This window comes from Chiloscyllium plagiosum, chromosome 38 (assembly GCF_004010195.1).
Source record: "Chiloscyllium plagiosum isolate BGI_BamShark_2017 chromosome 38, ASM401019v2, whole genome shotgun sequence".
NCBI lineage: Eukaryota > Metazoa > Chordata > Chondrichthyes > Orectolobiformes > Hemiscylliidae > Chiloscyllium > Chiloscyllium plagiosum.
In genome coordinates this window covers 12,305,443-12,317,572 of record NC_057747.1, presented here as the reverse complement: position 1 = coordinate 12,317,572, position 12,130 = coordinate 12,305,443, and the positions used below count along the sequence as shown (strand labels likewise).

General features: G+C 44.2%; 1 protein-coding gene across 7 annotated transcripts in view; it reads right to left on the bottom strand.

The window, feature by feature from the left end:
- The window catches only part of rassf4a (Ras association domain family member 4a), a 264,606-nt gene that overhangs the window by 90,903 nt on the left and 161,573 nt on the right, over positions 1-12,130 (bottom strand). Inside the window, exon 1 of one of the 7 annotated variants that reach the window (XM_043678859.1) lies at positions 8,199-8,225. The exons of the other annotated variants lie outside the window; for them this stretch is intronic. Within the exon in view, the coding sequence (XP_043534794.1) occupies positions 8,199-8,210 (12 nt within the window). The 5' untranslated portion in view covers positions 8,211-8,225. Of the gene's footprint in view, positions 1-8,198; positions 8,226-12,130 lie in introns of those variants that run through there. 7 annotated transcript variants of the gene reach the window in all.

Genomic DNA, 12,130 nt, shown 5'->3' with positions numbered 1-12,130 from the left:
ATGGGGAAGGGAAGGGTTGGTGCAGATGGGGGTTAATGGGGGTGGGCAATGAGGATGAGGGCAGTGGGGTGAATTGGTGGTTACAGGAATGGGAAGGGTTGGTGCAGTTGGAAAGAGTCATGGGGGTTGGGAGGTGGAGAATGTATTGTGTAAATGAAGGGGTAATATGTGGGTCTTAGGCATGCTGGCTCAGTGGTTAGCACTGCTGCCTCACAGCGCTAGGGACCTGGGTTTGATTCCAGCTTCGGGTGACTGTGTGGAGTTTGCACATTCTCCCCTTGTCTGTGTGGGTTTTCTCCGGGTGCTCCGGTTTCCTCCCACAGTCCAAAGATGTGCAGGTTAGGGTGGATTTGCCATGCTAACATGCTCATCGTGTTCAGGGATGTGGAGGTTGGGTGCATTAGTCAGGGGGAAATGTAGAATTGTTGGGGAATGGGTCTGGGTGGGTTACTCTTTGAAGGGTTGGTGTGGGCTTGTTGGGCTGAAGAGCCTGTGTCCAGACTATAAACCTCTTTTCATTATATCAGAAAGTGATTTATCCTGGCACTCACGATAGCATGTTTTGCCTCCTCAAGGCCATCAAGTGAATGAACTACCGTGACCAAGTGGAAACAGACCTTCAGGTCTGAGAAGAACAGCGAGTTATATAAGAACACCTGGTTATATAAACTGCTTCAATAGAATTTTCCCGAAGGTTCAAGGGATCAATTTTATGGAAAGCCATAATGGTTTGAGGTATCACTCAATAGCTTTCTCAAGTTCAGTGTTTGAGGTAATTGTCAAAGCTGTGCCTCATTCATCCCAAACTGCAAATATCCTCACTGCGCAAATATCTCATTGATTTGCAGGGTTCAAACAAAAAAACCTGGTCCCACTATCCTTACTTACTGGTTCAACCATATGATGTTTCCACTCAGCGTAAAATAATGTTAAAACAGTGCAGAGGTCGGAGAGTAACTGACTCTGCAAACTGACAGAAAATATTCTTAAAATGGACACACTGTAGTTTTCCAGAAATTACAGCTTCTCCTCTGAAGAAAAAAAAAAGTTCCCCATACCCAACCACGGATAATGGTTCACGGAAAAGTCACTCCTTGCATGTCATTTTTATGCTGGGATTAACTGCTAACTTTACATCGTCTCCCTCAGGCTTATTGATCGCTCCGTGATGATTTTGTATTCAGTATGCAACCAGAACACAAATCAAGACAACCCTCCAATACTAGACAAGCAGAAGACATTTGATTATAGACTTGGATATCACATGGACAGGAATGGTGTTGGATATTCCAGGGTTTAGATGTTTCAAAATGAATGGGGTGGGTTGAAGTAGAAGAGGAGGGTGAGTGGCATGGCTAATCAGGGATAGTATCACAGCTGCAGAAAAGGAGGTCATTGAGGAGGGTTTATCCATTGAGTCATTATGGATGAAAATCAGAAACAGGAAAGGAGCAGTCACTTTATTGGGAATTTTCTGCAGACCCTCCAATAGCAACAGACACAGAGGAGCAGTTGGGAGGCAGATTTTGGAAAGATGCAGAAGTAACAGGGTTATTATCAGAGGTGACTTTAACTTCCCTGATATTAATTGGAAATATTGGACAATAGTTTGGATGGAGCAGTTTTTGTCAGGTGTGTCCAGGAAAGATTCCTGAGCAAAATGTAGATTGGCTGACTAGAGGGGAGGCCATATTGGATTTGGTGCTTGGCAATGATCCATGCCCGGTGTCAGATCTCTCAGTGGGATAGCATTTCGGTGACAGTGATCACAACTCCCTGACTAGAGAAAGTAAGGACTGCAGATGCTGGAGATCAGAGTCAACAGAGTGGTGCTGGAAAAGCACAGCAGGTCAGGCAGCATCCGAGGAGCAGGAGAATCGATATTTCGGGCAAAAGCCCTTCATCAGGAATGATTAAGGGCTTATGCCCGAAACGTTGATTCTCCTGCTCCTTGGATGCTGCCTGACCTGCTGCGCTTTTCCAGCAACACACTCTCGACTCACAACTCCCTGACCATTACTATAGTCATGGAGAGGGATAGGAGCAGATGGTATGGGAAAGTATATAATTGGGGGAGGGGGAACTACAATGCTATTAGGCAGGAACTGTGACGCCTAAATTGGGAACAGACGTTCTCAGGGAAATGCATGACAGAAATGTGGAGATTGTTTAGGGGGCACTTGCTGATAGTGCTGGACAGGTTTGTCCCACTGAGGCAAGGAGGGGATGGAAGGTTGAAAGTACCTTGGGTGACAAGGGATTATGGAACATCTAGTCAAGAGGAAGAAGGAAGCTTACTTAAGCTTGAGGAGTCAAGGATCAGACAGGGCTTTAGAGAGTTACAAGGAGCTGAAGAATGGACTTGGGAAAGCTAGAAGGGGGCAAGAGAAAGCTTTAGTGGGTAGGTTTAAGGTAAACCCTAAGGCATTCTACACTTATGTGAGGAAAAAGAGAATGGCCAGAGTGAGTATAGTGGAGGGAATTTGTGTGTGGAGTCGGAGGAGGTAGGGAGGTCCTTACTGAATGTTTTGCTTCAGTATTCACTACTGAGAGGGACCTTGTCGTTTCTGAGGACAGCATGAAACAGACTGATATGCTCGAACAGGTTAACGTTAAGAAGGAGAATGTGCTGAAAAATTTGGAAAATATAAGGATAGATAAGACCCCTGGGCCAGACGGAATATACCCAAGATTCCTACAGGAAGTGAGAGAAGAGATTGTTGCACTTTTCGTAATGACCTTTGTGTCCTCACTGTTCACTGGAGTAGTGCCAGATGATTGGAGGGTGGCAAATGTTATTCCCTTGTTCAAGAAAGCAAATAGGGATAATCCTGGGAATTATAGACATGTCAGTCTTATGTCTGTGGTGGGCAAAGTATTGGAGTGGATTCAGAGAAATAAAATGTTTGATTACTTGGAAAACCTTAGCTTGATTAGAGATAGTCAGCCTGGCTTTGTGAGGGGCAGGTCATGCCTCATAAACCTTATTGAATTCTTTGATGGATTTTAGCAAGGTGTTTGATAAGGTTCCTCATGGTAAGCTCATTCAGAAAGTAAGGAAGCATGGGATACAGGGAAATCTTGCTGTCTGGACACAGAGTTGACTGCCCCATAGAAAACAGAGTGTGGAGATAGATGGAAAGTATGCAGCCTGGAGCTTGGTGACCAGTGTGTTCTGCAGGGATCGGTTCTGGGAACTCTGCTCTTTGTGATTTTTATGAATGACTTGGATGAGGAAGTGCAAGGGTGGGTCAGTAAGTTTGCCAATGACACGTAGGTTGGTGGAGTTGTGGATAGTGTGGAGGGCTGTTGTAGGTTGCAATGGGACATTGACAGGATGTAGGACTGGACTGACAAGTGGCAGATGGAGTTCAACTTGAAAAAGTATGATGTCATTCACTTTGGAAGGTCGACTTTGAATGCAGAATACAGGGTTAAAGGCAGGATTCTTGACAGTGTGGAGGTAAAGAGGGATCTTCGGGTCCATGTCCATAGATCCCTCAAAGTAGCCTTCCAAGGTTGTTATGAAAGCATACGGTGTGTTGGCTTTCATTAGCAGGGGGATTGCGTTTAAGAGCCGCGAGGTTATGCTGCAGCTCTAAAGAGCCGTGGTTAGACCACACTTGGAATATTGTGTTCAGTTCTGGTTGCTTCATTGTGGGCAGGATGTGGAAGCTTTCGAGAGGATGCAGACGAGACTTACCAGGATGCTGCCTGGACTGGAGGGCATGTCTTATGAAGAAAAGTTGAGGGAGCTAGGACTTTTCTCATTGGAGTGAAGAGGGTTGACAGGTGACTTGATAAAGATGTACAAGATGATGAGAGGCATAGATAGAGTGGATAGCTAGAGACATTTCCCCAGGGCAGAAATGGCTATCAAGAGGGGGCATAATTTTAAGGTAATTGGAGGAAGGTTTAGGGGAGATGTCAGAGGTAGGTTCTTTACACAAGGAGTGGTGGGTGTGTAGAATGTACAGACAGGAGTGGTAGTAAAGTCAGATACATGAGGGACTTTTAAGCAACTCTTGGATAGGTACGTGGAAGATAGTACAATGAAGGGTATGTAGGTTAGTCTGATCTTAGAGTAGGATAAAAGGTCAGCACAACATCAAGGACTGAAGAGCCTGTACTATACTGTACCGTTCTATGTTCTAAGACTTCTCTACATTGTCACTATAAATATAGATATGATTTCAGAAAGACCATTTATCCTTGGAAGTGGTCTGACCTCATGGAAAGGAATGATTAAACACAAGTAGCAGATTGGAGAAAATAACACAAGATTCAGGAGAAATATATTGGCAAGCTTTTTTTGCAATTTTTGTCCCAGGTTGCATGATGAAACATCTTAAATCACTTCCACTTTCTTTTCTCATGCTGTGACTCAGAATGAAACTGCTGCACACAAATATGTCTGAAATATAAATCAAATTGTGCAACCCAGTTTTACTTCCCAAAACCTGCAGTGCGATAGTAGCTACTGAACTCCAAATGAAGCATTCTCTTAAACATAAACCACCTGCTTTTTAAGGGGATTGCTAGTTTTGTGAATGAATGTAGAAACTTTTAGAGAACTGAAAAAGTCTTTGTGGAAACAGTCAGAAAGTGTGACAAGCGGTTGATCTCCCAGTGAATGGGTCATTTTGAAAATCAGGTCACTTGCTAAAAAATCCAGAACTACCTCATTTGACTGACAGACATTATGCTGCAACTCCCTTTCTACCGACATTGTGGATGTCCCTGAAGCAAATGGACTGCAGTGACTCAAGAAGGCAGCTCACTGCTAACTTCTCAAGGGCAACCTGAGATGGACAATTAATGATATCTCAGCCAGTGAAGCGCACAGCCCATGAACGAATTAAAGAAATCAAATTTTGACACGTTGTTGTCACAAAACGTAATTGGGGATGAATTTTGCCACTTTTCCTGAGAAATCCATTGTGGGCATCTTGCGCTTTTTCCCACGCAATTGTCCTCTCTTCACCTCATCAACTACAGCACCCGACCCATGCAGTTAGGTGGCAGGAGAGAAAGAAATGCTCATTGCTGTCAGGCTTTAGTGACACTCACCTCATTGGGCTCTACTTCTAAACCTCACTCCACAGCCCAAATTTGGGAGAACCAAATTACAAGCTAGATAAGCAACAGCCCGACACAGTCATACTCATAGCATCTAACTCTATAATGTCTCAGAGATAACAAGTATCACCCATGTCCCACTGGCAGGACAGACCCAGCAGACAGGCTGAACTGCGGCATACAGTTATCCTGGGAGTCCTCCCAAATTGACTCTGGCTTCCACCAAGTCATCAAGTCAAACATGGGCAAGGAAACCCATCCTGTTTATACTATGTACCTCACCATCCTGCCTCCCCAACCTCCACTCCCCTTGGCTGATGCATCAACTGTGCTTGAATATCACAATCCGAGCTGGTCATGACCTTGGTGCTAGTTGGAATCTGTGGCAAGTGGTTAAGGGACCAACAAGAGGGAATAAACATTGTTGACCTGATCCTGACTAATTTGTCAGCAATTGGTACATGACAGCATTGATACAAGTGGTCAGTGCCACAGTCCTTGTGGAGACCAAGCCCCATCTTCACTGTGAGAATACACCCTATAGTGGTGTGTGATACCAACACCTTGCTAGGCGGGATAGATTTTTAACAGATCGAGCAATTCAAAACTGAGCATCAATGAGGACATCAGCGCAGACTGTACTCCATGCAACCAGTGACCTCATAGCCCAGCATACACCCCACTCTGCCTTTACAGTCAAGTCAGCGCACCAGCCCTTGTTCAACAAACAGGGCAGGAAGGTATGCCAGGAGCAGCACCAGGTATACTGAAAACTGAAGCTACAACACAGGACTAGTTGTGTGCCAAGTAGCAGAAGCAGTGAGTGATAGACAGGGCAAAGCATTTTCACAAATAATGGATCAACTTTAAGCTCTGCAGTCCTGACACATTGAACATGCCATGGCTCCCACACAGGTGACTGCTTGCTTGAGAAACATGTCACTGGCTACATCTGGTCTTTGTGCTCCAGAGCCCATACAGCTCCATAGCGACTTCCTTCTCTATGGGCATACATGTGAAAGGCCTTCCTGTGATCTGGGTGTCCCCCTCCAGGCACTTAAGGGGGCTATCTTTATTTTATTCTAAGCCTCTTTGTGTTAGTGAGCCAGATGGGTTTTTCCCAACAATCGATTCATAGGCATTATTAGGCTCTTAATCGTGATCTTTTTTTAATTGCATTCAAATTCCACCATCTGCCATGGAGGGATTTGATCCCGTGTTCCCGGAACATTACTGGATCTCTGGAGTAACAGTCCAGTGATAATACTATTAGGCCATTGCCTCCCTGATTATGAAGACTACAGGGCTTTATTCCTTCGAGTCTTCTCTGTAGCCTTCAACAGTTGGATACAATATCCTCCTCCTCCTATACCTTCCCCCTGAAGAGCAGTTCAATGGAAATCCTCTCACTTGTTTCCATTCTTAGTTATAAAACTTTTGTCAGAGCATTTCCAGAAATAGTTCCTTTCCTCACCACTGCTCTCCACCTTCAAATGCAACACTTTTTGCTACGATAATTTGTTGATGTACGTGCTACCTTGTGGTGACTTCATCTGAAGGCAGAGTCATCCTCCACCTGTAGACTGGGGACCCTTTGTTCTGATTCTCCGCGAATTGTCAATCCCTCTGCTGGGAAACCGCCCCCCCCCCCATTAAATTAATAATAACGACCTCATAAGTGCTCAGCAGGGAGTGAGTAACTTCGAGGATTAACAGTGAAATACACAAGTTATGAAGCAAACATTGTAGCAACCATCTGATGTGTGTGTGCAATCCCAAAGCTGATAATTAGAGAAAGTCACTTAGAGCATATGGAGTCTGTAAAGATGAATTCAGTAAAGACAAGAAACACATATGACATAAGCATGCTTTTAACAACTTACAATACCAAGTTAGCCTGAATCTCAAAGTATAGATAATTTACTTCCTTCCTGCTGAAGGGCTTTTGCCCGAAACATTGATTCTCCTGCTCCTCGGATGCTGCCTGACCTGCTGTGCTTTTCCAGCGTCACACTTTCCGACTCTCTAGCATCTGCAGTCCTCACTTTCTCATAATTTACTCATATATCAAGCGACTTGGTCAGGAGGTGCCATGAATTGTCGCAGTTATCAGTGATCTTGTCGCTCATTCTTATTTTTATTGTCAAGCGTTTTCTTTCATGGACTGTAATTGCTGTTCCAGAATTTGCTTATATTGATACACAATAGCCACATGTTGCTCCAGAGTAGCCATTGACTGATCTTGTTCCTCAAGCGGCTTTGAGTGGTTCAAACTGTCTTGGAATTTGCTGTTTTGTTCCTTAAGAGTTTCCAGCTCATTTTATGTCTTTCTGGTTTTAAACTCTCGATCATTCAAATGTTATAAAGGTTTTGGCCTTCTGTCGGTTTAGTATATTTTTCTCCAACATTTTGTTCCTTCGAAGTCCAGACCACTTCCACTTGCTGCTTGAGAGGTTGTTTGGTTTCTTTGCTTGAGTTTTTTTCACTAAAATACCATTGCTGACTCATTTATTTCTGAGTGATTTGTCTGATTATGAAGAAGCTAGTTTTTCAACATGCTTCAACAGAGTGCGACGGTTGATTCATACATTTTAGCACAATTTAAAACTGTCAGCCATGTGTTCTACCATAGATTAACTTGGTTGCTGACATTTCAAGCACAATAGGTCACATCAGTGTGACTGTTTTCACCACCATTCATCATGTTATGTTCATGATAATGTTCAAACACTCACTCACTCATCAGGTTTTGATTAATTCCTTGCATTAGTTTATTAACACAAAAACACACCTGATTAAAGTTATGAAGCAGACATTGCTGTCACCACCTGATCTGTGTACGTATACAGCTTGCAAACTCAAAGCAGACTTGCTGTCAGTAAGAGGCACAATGGTATCACACAGAAAAGGCAAGGTACATATACAATATCACCTTATCAAACTGCTTGTTCAACTTCCACTCTTGCACAAACTACAGTCGCCTCCAGTACATTATATTTGGCACCCATTCTAACTCTACTGGTTCCATCTCTATCTTATGTTCAAGCTGCATAATCAAAAGCATAATCATAAACTGTAACACAGAATGAGTCACTAATTACATTAAAATGTTAACTTACTTTCATCTCCATTACGTTCCTCTGACTTGCCTCAGACCAGCAGTAAATTAAACTTTCACACACTTAATTTACTGCTTCCAAACTTGGCTACTGAAGTGACCCTCCATTAGTTTGTAAATGTCCAAACTTCTGTTGCAATCTGTTTCACAAGTGGAGTGAATTGCTGTCATTCTATATTGACTGACATGTTTAAGCAGTAATTATTACTTGTTCATCCTTTGATCTCTTTTGTCAATGTTTCAATGATGATTTAGATAAGATAAGTTGATGTAACATTTTCACAGATTGCAATGAGTGCTTTAATGATCTGCTTTACACTACTAGAGGATTGGAGCAATACCAGTGTTTTTTTCACATTTCTGAATGAATGTGCATTTTCTCAACAGTTGTACTGGCTGAGTTAGTTCAGTTGTTACGTACAAAGTGCAGAATAGGCGAGGGGGCAGCAATTGAAGGGGCATGAGCTTGCAGAGTGAGTAGGATGGGCCATGGGGAGTCGTTGGGGAATAGGGCATACAATCTACTGAACTTAACATTCAAGAGGTTTACAAATCCAAACTGGGTTCACATCTCCCATGAGGGACCATGAATCACACCTTCTTGAGAAGATTGATCCAACTCTCCAGAAAATGTGGTGGGCTACGAGACACTGATCTCGAGAATGGAACTGGTGAGGTTGGGAAGGTCAGGTGTGGACTTGTTGCACGCACTCCTGCCCTGGGGTGGGGAATTAAACATCTTGGGAGTCACTCTGTGTGAAAATCTAATCTACTCTCTTGTTTTGCAGTTGGATCGTTTTCACCATAAAGATGGGCGAGTATAACCTGGAGGGAAAATAACACAAAGGACAGTAGGAACATGAAACAAATACAGAAATTGCTGGCGAAACTCAGCAGGTCCGTGCAGAGTTAATGCTTTTGGCCCAGCAACCATTCCTTCGTTGGTTCTACTCTTTCACCATAGATGCTGCCAGACCTGCTGAGTTTTTCCAGCAACTTCTGTTTTTATATTCCAAAACTGGGCCCACTTGGAATGGAAGTGTTTTCACTTAAACCCTTTGTTAATTTACAACAGATTTTTTTTCTCGAAACAATGAGTAACTGTAATTCTTGTGTCAATTAACAAATCATAAACTGGTAAAGTGAACGTCAAATAAGGTCATTCTGGCACAAGAGTATTGCTTTGAGATCAAACAATATGATGACCCAATAATAAGTCAGATACTAAATGGTCTGCTTTCGGTTTACAAAATAAACCATATGATCTAGCCACATGCCTGTTGTCCTATCTGCCACTCAATACATTTTTAAAACCCCGAAGGAAATAAGCAGTTTATTGATTTTTACTTACCATGTGTACATTTCCATGTAAGTAAATGTAATAGAGAAAGACCTGGAACTTTTAAGACACCTCAAAAAGTGGAGGAACAAACTACATTGCCTTAAACAATGGGTGACAAGAATCATCAGCGAGGAACAAATTAGGGAAGGAAGAATTCAGCGTTACTTTCTATTAATTTAACTTTTTACTGCAGTGTTGCAATTGTGTTCCATTCATTAGATTTTCACACAGAAATAACTGTTACACAAAACAATGCAATAACCTCTGGTAACCTCAGCTCACAGACAATTCAGTCAAACACAATTCAGTCTTTTGGCATAACCTGTGCTAAACATCAGACAGGGTGAACAATCAGATGCCAGGATGGTGTTGTGTGATTGCTGTAAGCTCCTTGATGCCTGTTTATCTCTGTGAGTTAAAAATCACACAACATCAGGTTATAGTCCAACAGGTTTAATTGGTGGTGTGTGATTTTTACCTTTAGTCCACCCCAGTCCAACACCGGCTCCTGGATGTAGGTTTGCTCGCTGAACTGGAAGGTTCATTTTGTCACCCTACTAGGTAACATCTTCAGTGGGCCTCCAGGTAGGTAGGCAGGACAGGCCATGAGGATGGTGCTGAGCTGGCAGGTTGGAACTGGGGTAAGATGGAGCACCATCCTCATGACCTGTCCTACCTACCTATCTTCCTTCCCACCTATCCGCTCCACCCTCCTCTCTGACCTATCACCTTTGTGGGCGATGCTCTAAAAGAATCGATTCATCAGTCCCATGTAGAATTTAAAATCTGTTCCCACATCATTCAGTGTAATATCTTTGACCTGTGATCTGGGGAATCAGCAGAAGCAAATTCTCACAGTGAGTGTGCCGTGCTGCCCAGGACCATGGGTCTGTATGAAGGGGCAGCCTGCAGTCCATTGTGGCCAGTGGTCCAAGTTTCTTGCATTCATGTACCCAACAATGGCTTGCTTTTCTGCAGCAGACGCACTTGGATTGATGGGGAGCAGGAAGAGAAGCACATACTGAAGGAAGAAACACCTTCACTTGATCTGACAGGTGCAGCCGTGTGCCCTGGTACTGGCACAGCGTCTACTGTAGTGGGTTGTGTCAAGCCAGGGTCAGCACTTGGAGATGAGAGGTGGGCTGGATAAGCCAGTTTCCTGGGGGAGAGAGAGTTCAGAACTGGGTTCTGCTGCAGGGGACTCTCACGACGACTTGAATGGAATAAGTTAAAAATCACATAACACCGGGCAGACTCTAACCTAACACCCTTAATACACTGCCTGTGCTGAGATGTCACTGATAAAACCTTAATTATCTTGGGACTGTGACTTGAAAGAAGTTCTGAGATGTATATATTAATCAATCGAAACCTGCATCCCCATTCTAAGTGATTAAGGACTTAACAACAATCTAGGTTTGTTCAATACATCGCATCAGTTGTATGACACTTTCACCTTTTCCTATAATTTCTGTGTTTTGTGATCCTGCCTCACTAGCTGCCTGATGAAGGAGCAGCGCTCTGAAAGCTTGTACTTCCAAATAAACCTGTCGGATTATAACCTGGTGTTATGTGATTTTTAACTTTGTCCAACACCGGCTCCTCCACATCTTGAATGGAGTGGGAAATGGTTGATGGGTGTGCGCAGTTAAATGCTTGCTACATTGGCGGGCTGGCCTGAGTGCCTCTTATTGCTGCTGAGCCATGTGCAGGAAACCAGCTCCAACTGGGACAAAGACCCAGATCCTTTGCAATGTTGGGGCGGCAGCACTGCAAAGTGAGGCCATGCTTCATGGGCAATGACTGCAGCAAAGGCAGGTGTCACCCTCCACTGAAGCTCAGGATGAGGTCTCAGCTGGTTGCCACTGTTGATGATCAGGTCCCACTGCTCAGACAGGCTCAGACGGTCTCTCAGTGTTGCACCAGTCTGTCCTCTGACAGCTGACGAAGATTATTCCGGTGCTGCCACGCATGACTCCATGGGCCTTCTGGCCTCTCTTGGCTTTTGTGATTCCATCTACTTTCCCTCTCTCAGTGCCCCCCTCCCCTTCCCCAGCAAGTCCAAACATCAGGGGAGGTCATGCAATTCAAAGCCAGGCCTTCAGGCTCCAGGCTGTCCTGCCAGGTCACCTGCAATCTCACCCTGACCCCATTGCCAATGGAAGTCACCTGCTGGCTATCAGCCATGTCGCAGCCATTAGATAGGAGAACACAGGGCATGGCTGGTCTGGATTAGTTGGCCTTTTCTTTAAGATATTGGCCAATAGACACTGATGGCTGGTAACAGGGAACTAACTGGACAGCTAGCGAAATGCGGAGCCACGGTGATCCACAGTTTTTGTTTTAATCCGGCCAGAATTGGAAAAGGCAAAAATTTGATTTCCCAGAGGTCGATTCCCTTCACTCGTCCACAAATGGTTCATTATTCATCATGCGGACAAAACAAGGTGGAACAAACAGAGGAGAGAGCCAGAGGGGCAGGGAGAAGGAGAACGTGAGAGAGACACAGTGTGAGGGGGTCCAGGAGTGCGAGGGGAACCCGGAGTGCGAGGGGGACCCGGAGTGCAGGGGGACAGACAGAGTGTGAGGGG